The following is a 15,066-nucleotide window of genomic DNA, read 5'->3' as shown; positions in this document are numbered from 1 at the left end:
GCTGTGGCCAGGCTATGGAAAAATTCAGACTCCGTGGTTATGAACACTGGCTGCCCTTCCATAGGACCTAGGTTTAACCACCACCTGCAACTCCAGTTCTGGTGGTCTGACATCCTCTTTGGGTCTTTCATGGCACCACATGAATGTGGCTCACTGACATACATGCAGACAAAACACTTATACACATAAAACCAAAAAAAGAAGTGCTTTATGTATACTGCACTGCATTTTGGAAAGTCATGGGAAGAATGTGAGTATCATGAGTTTAGAATTATGTCATGAGATGATAAAACCTGTATGATTCAATTGACCAATCATGACTGTTTCCTTCTGAGTGAATTTCTTCTATAAAATATAAAAATCTTATAATCTACCTCTGTTTTCATCCTTGAGTTTCTCTCGTTCTCTGTTACTCTGTCTCTGCCTCTCTCTGCTCTCTCTCGCTCTCTCTCTCTCGCTCTCTCTCTCGTCTTTACCTAGTGCTAAGAAATCTTCCATGAAAGAGAAAAAGCAAAAAGATGAAGCTTATATTTTCTAATATTTCTAACAACTTATTATTTTAATTTGCTTCTTTATATATCCAAAGCACAAATGAATAATAGCCCCATATGTTCTATAATATTTGGATATTTGAGAGTGGGGAGCTATGGAAAGGGAACTGACAAAGGCTGGGTGAAGAAAGGGGAAGAAGTGATATAATTCTATTTAAATTAAAAACATAAAAATTAAATTAAAAAACAATATTGTTTTAAAATAGTAACTGTGGACCAAGCAAAGCAGAATAATTGCCTAGGAGTAATATGGCAGCAACTCATAACTATCTATAGCTCAACTCCATGGAATCTGACATCCTCTTCACAAACATCTGCACTCAAATTGCATACATACACTTACAAATTAAAAAATTGAAATATAATCAAAATTACCATGCACCACACCCCCGTGTCTGTGCTCTTTGCGCTGGCACCCAGTTAGCGAGCTTCAGGCAAGGGGGCTGGAGGTTAAAATACACAGACAGACACAGACAGAGAGACAGCGACAAGGGTCACCCTTGAATTCCCCAAGAATACCCCCTTTATTGTGTTCAAGGGCAGATTACATAGAGATAGCCACGCCCCAGTCAAACCCACCAGAAACCACTCTCCTGTCATCAGGAACTCCTGAATGTCTCGTGCTCAGAGCAGCTGTAGGCACTCAGATCAGGGGATTACAAGAAATTCAGGATCTGGGGTCTCACTGCTCCCAACACAAAATCGTGTTAAAAATTTTGTTTAACTTATATCTATCTCTTTCAAATACCAACATATTTCATAGCAATACAGTAATTAAAACAAAAACTAATATTAGTGTACTAACATTAATTGCACATACCTTTAATATTCCATGATTGTTCCAATAATATCTCTTACCAAAATCATGTAACTATATTTCACTGTCAGACTTGTTCAGTTTTTTTTTTAATCTAGAATAGTCCTTCATCCTGCCCCATCCCCTCCGCTCTCCTCACCTTTCTCTTATTTTTGCTTTTCTTGATTCACCTATCAGAAGGGTACTGTTTAGTTATTACAAGATGGTAGCTTGGTTTGTGGTCGTCTGATGTTCTTCATGATAAAGGGGTGCTTTTGTGTGGAAATATCACCCACAAAAATAAAGTGAGTCTCTCAGGACATTGGTTCTTCGGATACATGATGGGGGCATGTCACACATGGTCATGGTAACTTTGATCTCTGGACTAAGTGGCATCCACATGCCACCTCCACCATGAGGTTGCCATTTTTCCCTGTATAATTAGGTATCTTTTGGGGAGCTGCTCTTAGCTGATTTGAATATTGTGTCAGTTACATACTTATGTTCACTGACATTTGCATTCATTAGTTAGTTCTGTTAAAAGGATTGTTACGTTGGTGTTTGCTTGCCAAATGATAACTTTATGCTTTTCTCATCCCTTCTGTATTTGATAAATAAAATTCTACCAGAATTAGAACCTACTCTTTTTCTTTATTTATTTATGGCAGTATAAACTTCAAAGTATTACTTTCTATGGATATAGTACTTTAAAATTATAATTTATTTTATTGACAAGTCTTACTATATTTGTTCATTGTAATTCCATAGACTTGATATTTTTGATATTTCAAAATGTACTTTTTAAAAAAAAGAGTTTATTATTTCCCAGAATCACTATATATTTTAGATTGATATTTTTTTCAGTGCTCTCTCTCACTGTGGAACCAGATATTTAAGTGCTTATATTCCTTTGTAAGTAAAGATGGTCAGAAGTAGCTATCAGTGCATTGAATATGTTTCCTGCTATAAAGACATATTTCTAATTTTACTAGTGTATGGAGTTAGAAAATAGATATGTGAATACATGCAAATACACACCCACACACCCACACATATCTGTTTTTTATTTGCCTCTCTGTGTATACAAAACTGTAAGTTCATGCTGACAACCAGTTCCAATACATCACAGAGTCTATGCTTTATTTATAATTCCTAGGAAGCTTGATAGTTATTATTCCTGACTTATTTTCTTAGTTCTAAAAGGTCCATCATGTAGACAGTTCAGAATTGCCTATTGCTGTTTACAAAAGGCACCTTGTTCTTTTTGTATTCTAAAATTTTGCTTTAAATATATATCACACACATATATGTATGTATTTGAAGATAATAGAGTTTATTTGCAAAATTGTGGACAAGCAATTATTTGCACAAATAATAATGAGAATGGATGAACGTTGCATGAAATAATGGAATCAGATGGAGAATTCCCAACATGAAGTACTACTCACCTATTGCATGAGCACGACGCAGTCATTCCCCCTTTCATTTCCCCAGTGTTGTTCATGTGTAACAGGGTTTCAATTCCTCATTAGTGTCTATACCATATTTGGGCTCTATCCCTGGTAAGCTCGTGTACAACTGTACCATCCCAGGACCATGAGAAACAACCTGGCACCAGAAGATGAAGTTACAACGAGAGCTGTGATCTGAGAACCATCACCTGCCTTGATCCTTTCATCCCAGATCTGCATGTTTATTCTTTATGTTTATCCTCTATGTCTACCCAATATAGATCATACATCTTATTAATTCATCCTTGATTTATCATTCTTACATTCATACTAAACAAATCAATGCATGCACATCTCATTTCTCTTTTATTCTAGCATGTGTTGTGTTTTCTTTGAACTCACAACTATATAGCCTGCAAGTCAGTTCACACAGGTCTTTTTTTTTTTTTTTAAAGGGGAAGTATAATGCTTTTTTTTTCCTGGATTTTTCACATTATTTTTAACTGCTTTCCAATGGAAATTTTCTTCTTCATGCTAATATGCTATGTCTATTTTTTTTTACTTGCCTTAATTGTTGTTAAGGTGAATTGTTAAACCATCTATAAATAAATATATATATATGTGTGTATGATATATGCACATACTGCTACATGCATATATATGATGTACGCATTGTATGTGAATATTATATACACATGATATATATATTGTTCACATACATGCACACATGCATATACATGTGTGCATGTATATATGTCATGTATGTCATGGTTCCATGTCTCCTTTACCAACCTGTGTGCTAGTTCCTTTGATATCTCTTTCAGGTTCTCTGAGTGATGTTGCATGATTAGCAGTTATAGAGATAGTGATATTCATTATCTTGTTCTGAATCTTGTGCACATTCTACTGATAAGTCGTCATTAAGTAAAGTAGAATTCCTTCTTTTATGTGTTTGTATGTAATATGTCAGTGTGTGTATCTGTGTTTGTGTTGAGTTGTGTGTGCACATTTTATTGTATGTGTTATGCTGTGTGTGTACATGTTGTATTGTGTGTGCTGTGCTGTGATTGTGAATGTATCATCCACACCAGTCCTTATTTTCTTAACTGAATCAGTCCTTGAGTTTTTCAAAGTTATTTTTTATTTCAGAAACAATCATTAGTTATTGATTTTCAAATCTTTTTCCACTATCATTTATTTTAACATTATGCAAGGGTTAATAAAATATTTTAAATTCAGAAACTAAATAATTTAATCTTGTCTAGTAAATGACGTGTGACTAGCTGTAATTGGTGATGGCCCTTGAATGACCTCAGCATTTGGTGGTGCAGCCTAAGGCAAGGCTGTTTTGCAGATTCTTCACAATCCCTGCTTGTCTTTAGAAACATATACCTTGGGTATCAATGGTTTCAGTAAAAATGTGTATGTTTCTATATGGTATCAAAGGCTCTATCAAAACGAGAATATATTAAATATCCTTGGTGGACTTAAGAGATGTTTTAGGCTCCTCCTCCCCGCTGGCAATCAAGCTGACAAGCTGTTCTGAAAACAAACAAAACACTGGGTGTGACCAATACTGACCCTCCCTTGTGATCTTTTAAATTGTTTTGTTTGAAGTTCGCTTTTGTGAAATCAGGCTTCTATATAACAGGACAAACTGCTTTTACATCTCACTATGTATTGATGTTCAAATTAAAAACATGTAAGACACTAACCAAATAGAGGGAAACAGAGTGTGCAGGTGTGTGATGTTGCAGGGGAGGGTCACCTTGCAGTCTTCTTGAGCTGCCTCTGCTCCAGGTGAGACGGAGAGTCTAAATATCATCTCTTCTAGTTCCCTTCAGTGTGGGGCAATGATGCCCTTTATAAAGGACATGATTCCATTTCTAAAGGTTAACTTTCTTGCTTTCCTTCTGTTCTATGTGAAACACCACATCTTTCACTTCATTGTGCACTGGTTCCATAGCAGCCTTATTCAAATGAAGGTGGCTCAGGAGAGGGACTCAGAGTGTTATTGGTGCTGCTGGTGGGTGGAGGTACTTTTCTTTGATGGGGGAGGAGGGAAAGAAAGCATAAAGATCAACCAACTTACACTTTGATTGATTTATGTTAAAATTTTAACTCTGAGTATTTCCTTTCATATGTGTGAGCATTTGTATGTTTGCCCCTGTTTTCCTCTGTGCCCTCACTTCTTTCCAGTGTGGAGATGATGCTTGGGCTGATGAAGGTGACTTCTAAATCCCAAACACCCCGTTTCTCCTAAGACTCCAAAGCTTGCTCTTCTGGGCTCCCTTGTTAATCAGCCTGGCCTCATCTATCCAGGCTGCTGACTACCTTCTCTCCATTGTTCAGACAAAGATGGATGGGGGATTTTTGAATTATCTTTTTATCTGACTGAGCTTTATGAATTCTCTTTTAGGAAGGGATGCAGATTCTCCCTTCATTTTCTGATTTATTGTTCATTCTTGCTTCAGGAGTCCTGGTATTCACATTCTTATTTCTGAAGTTATTGAAGAGTGATCCAGTTTTGGTCCCATAGAGGCTCTACAGCTGTCGGGCCAGAGCTCATGAGTTTCCACAAGCTTGGTTCAGCTGTCTTTGCAGATTTCTTCATCATGACCTTGACATCCCTTGCTAATGTATTTCCTTCTCCCTCCCTTTGGCTGGATTCTTAGAGCTCAGCCTTGTGCTTGGTTGTAGATTTCTGCCTCTGGCTCCATCCATTAGTTACCAGATGAAGGTTCTATGATGATAGTTGGGATATTCACCAGTCTGATTACAGGGGAAGGCCAGTTCAAGCACTCTCTCCACTATTGCTAAGAGTCTTAGCTGGGGTCATCCTTGTAGATTCTTGGGATTTTCCCTAGCACCAGGTTTCTCCCTAACCCTATAGTGACTCTCTCTATCAAGATACCTCTTTTTTAAAAAAATTTATTTATTTATTTCTTAAAGATTTCTGCCTCTTCCCCGCCACCGCCTCCCATTTCCCTCCCCCTCCCCCAATCAAGTCCCCCTCCCTCGTCAGCCCTAAGAGCAATCAGGGTTCCCTGCCTGGTGGGAAGTCCAAGGACCACCCACCTCCATCCAGGTCTAGTAAGGTGAGCATCCAAACTGCCTAGGCTCCCACAAAGCCAGTATGTGCAGTAGGATCAAAAACCCATTGCCATTGTTCTTGAGTTCTCAGTAGTCCTCGTTGTCCGCTATGTTCAGCGAGTCCGGTTTTGTTTGCTCTCCCTATCCATCCCACCCACAACCATGCCTTTCCTCGATGCTCTCATCCCTCATCACCTCCCCTTTACTGCCCTACCTCACCTCCAGTTTACCCAGGAGACCTCACCTAATTCACCTTCTCAGGGCAGTCTATGCTTCCCTCTTAGGATTCTCTTTGTTACCTAGCTTCCCTGGAGCTGTGGTTTATAGTCTGGTTATCCTTTGCTTTATATTAATATCTATTTAGGAGTAAATACATACTGTGTTTGTCTTTATGGATCTTGGTAACCTCACTCAAAATGCTTTTTTTCTAGTTCCATCCATTTGCCTACAGAATTCATGATGTTATTGTTTTTTACAGCTGAGTAATACTCCATTGTGTAAATGTACCACATTTTCTTTATCCATTCTTCAGTTGAGGGGCATCTAGGTTGTTTCCACCATAATTGTGCATAATGCTGCTATGAATATTGTAGAGCAAGTGTCCTTGTGGTATGATTCAGTATCCTTTGGATATATTCTCAAAAGCAGTATCACTGGGTCTTGGGGTAGTTTGACTCTCAATTTTCTGAGAAACTGTCATTCTCATTTCCTAATGAGGGCTACTGAGTACCAGCCTCAATTACCTCTCAGGGTTCAGACATGGTGCTATAGCAAGTACAATGTTGAAGGCAGCATAACTTCTTCACTACATATGTTTCTGCATCAGTTTCTTTATTCTTCTTTTCTGTTCATCTTTGTTTTGTAACATTTTCAGTTCATATGCACACTAAACAAAGGCAACTCTTGGAGTTTGAATTTTCTCAGGGTCAAAAAGCAGATAAGAGCTATCTTGAGATACATTGTCAATATCTTTATGGCCCTGGGGAGGCATGGTCAGAAAGTACACCTGGGCAACACCTAGTTGGCTTCTAAACTATAAAAGGAGAGAGAGAGTTTGTGTGTTAAACTATATTCTTAAGTTACAATCCTGTGTTAATAAACTGAGGTGAGGCTAGGTCTAGGGGGCTAATAACTTTCTTTATGGTTAGACCTGAGTGTCAGCTGAGGTTAGCACTTTAGAACACTCAATCTCAATGAGGTTGAAAGTCTCTTTATCTTTGAAGGTCACAAATGTTATCTATATGAAAGACTCCTTTTCTGACTGCATGTCCTGCCAAATAGAAGCTACTTGTAGGGGGTTGGCTTCTAAGTTTATCTCAGGGAATGAAGTGGAGATTTGACTGTGCGAATCAAGGTTTTTAGAGTGGGAAAAGTCATCCAACAAGCCAAAGAACCATACAGGCTTTTCAGTGACTACAGTTCTTATGGGACAAAGAGATCCAGTTATGAAACATGTCCCAGTATATATTTTATATATCACAACTAAATAGCTAAATGACAGGTCATCTTCCTGACCACCCACAGACATATGTGCCCATAAGATTGAAGTATAAGCAGTGAAATTAAATATATACATCCCATGAGATTACACACTAAAATTCAGTTCTTGGCGAGACACCAAACTGCTTCAACAAGAGTGAGCAACTGATCTCAGAGTTGATGGTCCTACAGACCTTGTTGGACAGGATTAATCCTCCATCAGATGACCATGCCTTTGGTGGGTTGACATCTGAAATCTAGTTGCCACCTGATTCTCATGGCCCTGGCAATTTCCAAAGTGCCTGTCACAGGTTTTCACTCCTACCTGCTGTGGAGGAGAATTCCCCCAACTCCACATCCTCTCCAACATAAGCTGTCCTTAGTAGTTTTGATCTTAGCCATTTTGACAGGTATAAGATGATATCTCAGAGTCATTTTGATTTGTATTTCCATGATGATTGAGGAAGTTGAGCAATTCCTTAAATGCTTTTTGGACATTTGAGTTTTTTTCTGATGAGAATTCTCTGTTTAGATCTATACCCCATTTTTTAATTGGATTATTTTGTATTTTGGTTTCTAATTTCTTGATTTCTTTATATATTTGGAGATCATCTCATTGTCAGATGCGGTATTGGTAAAGATCTTTTTCTATTCTGTAGGCTTTTTGTCTTATTTATCATGTCCTTATAGAATCTTTTCAGTTTAAGGCGGTCTCATTTATTGATTATTCTCAGTATATGTGTTAGTGATGTTATATTTAGGAAGTGGTCTCCTGTGCCATGTGCCCTCCATATGTGAGAGACAGTTGTGAAGCTTGGATTGCCTGAGGGGCCCCTGGCAGTAGGACCAGGACCTATCCCTGGTTCATGAGCTAGCTTGTCGGAACCCATTCTCTATGGTGGGACGCCATGCTCAGCCTTAACACAGGGGTGTGTAGCTAGGTCTTGTTCCAACTTAATGTTCCAGACTTCATGAACTCTTCATAGGAGCTCTTACCCGTTAGGAGGAAGGGATGGGGGTGGGCTGGTGGAAAGATGAGGTAGAGCTGGAGGAGGGGTGGTATGGAGTATTTTGGTTGGAATGTGAAGTGAAAATTTAAAAAATAAATAAATAAGAGTACTATGATCCTATTGACTCAGTTTTTCTCAATTTCACCTGGGATGCTTTTGTTTAGTCAAAAGCTTGCCACATTTTATGAATGTCAGGTGAGCGTTCTCTTTCTCCTTGTTTTCATTTTGTTGTTATTACTGTTTTGACATAAATTTTTACGATGTATCCCAGACTACCCTACCTATTGCTATACAGCTGAGCATAACCTTGAATTTCTGATGCACCTCCCTTCACCTCCCTTGTTCTAGTATCACAATAATGTACTACCATGCACAGCGAGGGTTTTTTTGGTTTTTTTTTGCTTTGTTTTTAAAGAGGAAATGTATAACATCAAAAATTCAGTTATGAAATTTAACAATGTTTAATAATCTTTTCAAGTTTAATAATAGGTCTGCCTTTCTAGATTCTATCTCATTTTTCCCAAAAACCATGACCCATTTATTGTCTTCTCTTCTTTCTGATTACAATGTAAACAAACATAAAATCAATAGAAATACTGTGTGTAATTCTTCAAGAATAGTGACTTTTTGGATATAGGCTGTGAGTATATGAAAGAGCAGGCAGATAATGGACATGTGAAGAACTCATGATCTCATGAGTAGATAAGGCACTAAAGGTGCCTGCTTCACCTAGAGGTTTGGGACGTAGCTCATTTGGAAGAGTATAGGCTACATGCATGGAGCCTTTGGTTTGATCACAAAGAGTGCACAAACCAAACTGGGTGTGGTGGCCCATTCCTGAAATCTTAGCATTCAGGAGGGAGAGGCAGGGTATTAATTGTTCAAAACCATCAATGACCATGGTGAGTTCAGGGGCCACTCTGACCTACTTGAGCCTTTGCCTAAGAAATGAAAAAATACACAGACCATTCAAAGTTAGTACAAACTAAGGAGGCCCCATTTTGGTCAAGCATTTAACTCAACGAAGCCATTGTAATTCCAGATCTAGACTGAGAGATAAACTAATATGCATTTTGAAGGTGTTCGTGGGATGCAGGATGCAGTTCAAGGTAAAATGGCAACGTCTGAATATCTGGGTATCTAAAGTAACAGACCTTCTGCATACAAACTTTATTATAAATGAAGCTATTTAAACTGAAGCTCAAAAAGAGTGGCAAGCTAGGCTGGGGACGTAGTATGGTTGGTAGACTGCTAGCTCGGCGTGCTTGAAGTCTGAATTTTGATCCCCAGAATGTCACAAACTAGGACAGTGAACCCTGCACTCAGGAGGCAAGGCAAGAGAATCAGAAGTTCAGCGTTCTCCTTGGCTGCATAGAAAATTCGAGGCCAGTCTGGAATATATGAGAACTTGTCAGAGAGCGGGGGAGGGAGATAGAGAGAGGGGGGAGAGAAGGAGAGAGAGGGAAGGAGAGGGAGGAGAGGGAGGGAGGGAGAGAGAGAGAGAGAGAGAGAGAGAGAGAGAGAGAGAGAGAGAGGAGAAAAACTGCAGAGGGCTACTTGTAGCATATTACCTGTGAGGACAGGAAGTATGTGATATTTTTCCCGTGAAAGTTTGTCATGTTCAGTGGTGGGGAGGAAGAGCGCTGATCACTACTTACTCTTCCTGTAAGTAAAGCGAGGCGTCAAACTCTATTTGAGGGATGACCCCTTTCCAGAAATTACAGGCTCTGGATGTCTTGCCAGCCCGTCATCACTGTCCATCTGCTAATTCTCTGCACATCGAAGCGGCAGCTGTCATTGCCGAGAATGCTACAGTAAGATAATAAGATGGGGTACATTTCATCTTTGCGTGCTTAAAACAAATCCCCATGAAGAGCAGCAGCAGCTCCGGGGATGAGAGAGCGATCTCAGGTGTCATTAACATAAAATGCCAAATGGATTTGCAGGTTGGGAGCAAATGGATTTGCTTTAAAAGCGAAAGCTCTCAAGGTAGGTGTAGTACACACCGTGGCCCTCTGCAGTCGCCGAACTGGAGGAAATATCAAAGCCATAGGCGTACACAGAGATACCTCAAAATCACAGCCACGCATGCAGGTCTGAAGATAAATGCAAGCATATGTGCTTCTCAATTCTGCACAGCCTAGCTATGCCACTGGTGGTTCGGTTTCTTTATCCCCGAAAACAAAGAGCTACCAAACAAAACTTTCCCTAAACTAAGAGCTCCTGAACATCTGTATTATTTTCACTGTCACAACTCTTCTCCATATCCAGATCACAAATAGCCTTGCATGTCTTCTCATCCTTTATCCCTGGCTAGCAACCTAAAGAATAATCAGTAATACCTTTTCTAATTTTTTGGTTAGTTCTGTTTTGTTCCATCCTACTACCTCCACTGTGAAGTGTGCTTAAATAAAATGAAACGTCAGGTGGATCACAGCCTCTTCTCAGTGGTCTCTGGTCAAGCTTCTCCTCTATTCAGTTCACCCTGCATCTTGGTACCCAACTATTTTCATAGGCAGTATAGATTTCTTGAGGCAAGAAAACAGTGGACATAGTCACAGTTGTGCTGTGCATCCCTGACCATTGCAGATATGAATGAAGTTCTGGATAGAGTCGTGTGTGTATGGATGTAGCTGTGGGTATACTCACACGTCACACATGACATAGATAGGATTGTGCAGCTAGTTTCCCTTGTAAACACAGAGGTTAGATATAATTTCATTTGATTGTCCAGAAGAAGACCAGGATTTGATGGTGCATGACAATGATGATAACCTTGGAAAGCAGGTTAAAAGTATTTAATTTTTCCATGTGAGATCACTGACTCCAAATGAGGTCTCTGAATCCCATACATAGTGATGGAACCAGACTCTGGAACTATGTCTTCTTACTCAAAACTTTGGCGATTTCTAGCTGCAATGCAGAACTTGACTTTCTCTATTTTTGAGAAACATGGTATAGAATTGTATTTCTGCTGGGTGGTAACCTATGAACCTCGCCATGAAGATGTCACCCCTGAACGTGGTCTCCATTGAGCTGAACGAAAGAAAAGGGAAAAAGAATTGCAGAATTGTTGACTGCTGGATACAGAACAATACACATCCTTTGTTTACATAAACAGGAAGCCTTTGAAAGAACCTCAGCTCATTTCATCATGGTCAGCGTTACAGAGAAAATAAAATCTGCGCTGCTGATGAGAATCCAGGTCAAGACAAGAAAATGACAGAGCAATTAAAGTGTCTTCAGGCTTTTAGATGCCTTGACTTGAGAAGAAAAACTAATGGAAATGCAGCAAATATGCAGAGATCAAGTCTAGCATATTCTTCCTTTACACTGCTATTGGCATGAAAAATTAGTCTGTTGCTATGTAACCCATGATAACCTTGAACTTCTGATCTCCTTGCCTCTGCCTCCTGAATGTTGAGAGTACAGATATGTGCTCCCACACCTGGTTTATATGGTGCTGGGGATTGGACTGAGGGCTTCTTGAATGCTTAGGCAAACACTGTTACCAAGTTAGCTACATCCCTAGCCCCTCAAGTCAAAATATTCTATAGCAAAATCAGGAGACATGAATGATTAAAGATCTTCAATTCCTAGTGAGCTCTAAGAGAGAGTCTACAAACAACTAGAAACTAATGTCTAAAGATTTCAGAACGTGGAGACTGAAATATCGTAAGAAATATTATAAGCCTTTTCATCTCCAAGATTAATTGAAAAATAGGACAGTGGCTTCAAGACAGAATATGTGTCAGTTTCTATATTTAAATGTCAGAGCAAGATTTTTCTATATTGTTTACTGAATATTAATTCTGACACAGTTATTTATGTAATTTAAAATTTTATATTTTTGAGAATTTAATACATGAGTTAGGTATTTATATCACATTCGCTCCATCCTTTCCCCTGTCTTCTCCCATTCCCTCCCATACTCCTTTAAAATTCATAGCCTCTTTTTCATTATTGTTGTGTACACACACACACACACACACACACACACACGCACCCACACTGAGTCCCTTTAGTTTACTCATATGAACTACTATTTAGGACTGACCCATTGAGATTGATTAACTCATTGAAGGCCTCACCCCTAGAAAGAACTGATTAACCCATTCCCCCCTCTCTCATACCCATTGATTAACAATAGCTATTCATCTAGGGATGGAACCTTGTAAAAATTGCACACATAATCACATCCAAATAGGCTTGTTGACAAGTACCATTACACAGTCTTATATGGTTGGCTGACACATTTTCTTTTGTAAGTCTGATGGTACTAAAGATTATTCTTGCCTAGATTTCTCCCACTCTAATGAGGAAGACCAAATAAATAAAAATAATAATAATACAAATTTCTCCAAAATGGTTCTGTAAGGACTGTGATTAAGGGTGGAACAAACAGGAATAGAATTTCTTTGCTTGGGGACATATAAAATTTTGGGTGCTGGGTTAGCCCATTGAAAGTTAAATGGGTGGGGATGGATAGACTAAATATGGAAGCTTAGTCAAATATATGTCAGACACACTCACACAGATGAAACTAAACAGTTCTATTGTGGTGAAGATTGGAAGGATACTAGTAGGAGGAGATTTAATGGCGGTGGTTCTGGTGTTGGATATGTTTTATTGACATCCTCCATCTGTAGCACCTTGTTGCTTTATTGTATAGAGTAAGTGGCATCATACCAGGAGTGCGTCCTATGGATGGGTTGCTTCTGGGAAGTTTTCCAGGTGTGTTGGCCTCCTAGGATGCCTCTACCTGGAAGCTTTGCCTCTTGGTTATAAAGCTGAATTGTCTTTGAAATAAACACGTTAGCTTTGACTGTGAGTATTCCCAGGGAACGTGTGATCTTGAGCACATTCCAGTTCTTGTAGCTTTCAAGGATTTCCCATGACTAGGGAGAGAAACAATGGAACAGAGAAGGGATGTGCGGGCTAGAGGCAGAGACCTGGGTATAAAGGCTTTTGTTACATATATTGGGTCCCTCATGTAGTTTAATTTAGGCCTTGATTTCTTCACTGGGTAGTAATACTATTGAGTTTCACAGAGTTATTGGGTCAGCATACCCAGTAAGCTATCTTGAGCTAAAGTTAATCATTAGTAGAACTGAGGGACCTGGATGGAGAGTCATACACTGAATTTTTTTTTATGGGTATATACAGTAGAGAATTGTGTTTCCCAGATTTGTCTCAAAACTCTATTAACCGAGCATTAAGTCAAGTGCAGTTTCTGGTTCTTTTAGCAGCTGTAAATAAGTAGGCCAGTCTGGACACTTGCAGGACAGATCTGTAGCTTCCTGGACATCTGGAGCTGGTAGCAGTTGGGCAGGAATCAGAGGGAGGTTGGATTCATTAGTTTGTTTGTCTGCTTGGGTTTTATTCTACAAAGCTATTTTTCTTCGAAATGTCTAATTCTTTGTGTGTTGTTCCTTCCTGCAGTCACAGATGCTCACTGAGGGGTGAGGACCTCAACAGACAGTGGCTCCTTCCCCAAGCTCATCTCCAGCCAACCATCTACCACGCCAAAGGTCTTCTCCACTACCTGAGCAGTATTGGCCGGGGGCCTGTGGTGAGTCACTTCCTTCTTTTCATCAGTTCTTCTCATACATAACCAGATTCCTTCCACCCTCCAGCAGGCAGTTTATCAGCTGTCCAGGCAATAAAAACAAAGGGGAAAAACGTATGTGATAACTTTAATGAGGAATCTATTATAATAGTTGTTGTATCAAGTTACCACACACTGTCATACACTATCCAGCAGAATAGAGTCTCCTTGTATTACATTTCTGAAAGCTGGCAGCCTATAATCAAAGAGATGGCAAGCTGTTCTGATGCTGGTGGCTTTAGAAAAAAAAATACTTCCTTCTCTTGCGGTGTGTTATGGCGATCAGCAGTGCTTAGCAGCCTTTCGTTTATGGTGGTCCGTTTGAGTCATGGCCTAAATCTTTCCAGGACCATCTGAGCTCGGTGTCTGGTGGTCCTCATTCTCTCTTCTAAGGATATTCATTATTGAATTAGAGCAGTGACTCAGTTTGACCTCAGCATTCTTCAACTTGTTAAGATGTTCCTTCGGTATAAGGACATAGTCCTAGGCACCAGGGATGAGGGTGGCAAAAAAATATTTTACAAAGATGCAGTTCATTTCACAAGAGGTTCAGCACAATGGTTCAGTACTCACTGATGAAAACTGGACAAAATGTAAAATGAATTACATTTTCTTGACTGAAATTTTTCGAGTTTTACTCCGGCTTCATTAAACTAGACAAAAAGTATACATACCTATTAGAGGATGCAGAAAATCTTCTAAATGTTCATATTTAGATTCAACTAACATTCACGTTTTTCAAGACAGATCTAGTGCTATTTTAGACTGTTTTGCATGTAAGGTTTTCAGTCCCAGGTACTATGCAAATGATGTCAGACAGACCCTTTGAAATGAGAGACCTTAGCTCCAGAAAAGAAAGAGGAAGTGACAATGCAATCATCTATGAGAATGCTCTTGTGTTGTCTACAAACTGTGAGCAGATCCATCAGCAGAAGTGTGGGGGCAAATGTCCACATGTAGAGAGCTTAGTTAATAGTGAAGGAACATCAGAATGGGCAGCTCTATCCTAATCCACTTTCTAAAGCTTCTACTATGTGATTGAGAGCATGCCATGTTTAATGAGTCCTGGGAAGATGTG

The 15,066-nt window shown here is 39.3% G+C and overlaps 1 protein-coding gene across 1 annotated transcript in view; it reads left to right on the top strand.

Annotated features, from left to right (window-relative positions):
- The window catches only part of Agbl1 (AGBL carboxypeptidase 1), a 661,380-nt gene that overhangs the window by 320,386 nt on the left and 325,928 nt on the right, over positions 1–15,066 (top strand). Inside the window, exon 19 of the mRNA XM_057756658.1 lies at positions 13,823–13,952. Coding sequence (XP_057612641.1) covers positions 13,823–13,952 — 130 coding nt within the window. The remainder of the gene's footprint in view (positions 1–13,822; positions 13,953–15,066) is intronic.

This window comes from Chionomys nivalis, chromosome 23 (genome assembly GCF_950005125.1).
Source record: "Chionomys nivalis chromosome 23, mChiNiv1.1, whole genome shotgun sequence".
NCBI lineage: Eukaryota > Metazoa > Chordata > Mammalia > Rodentia > Cricetidae > Chionomys > Chionomys nivalis.
The sequence above is the reverse complement of the archived record's forward strand: the minus strand, read 5'-3'. Positions and strand labels throughout refer to the sequence as shown.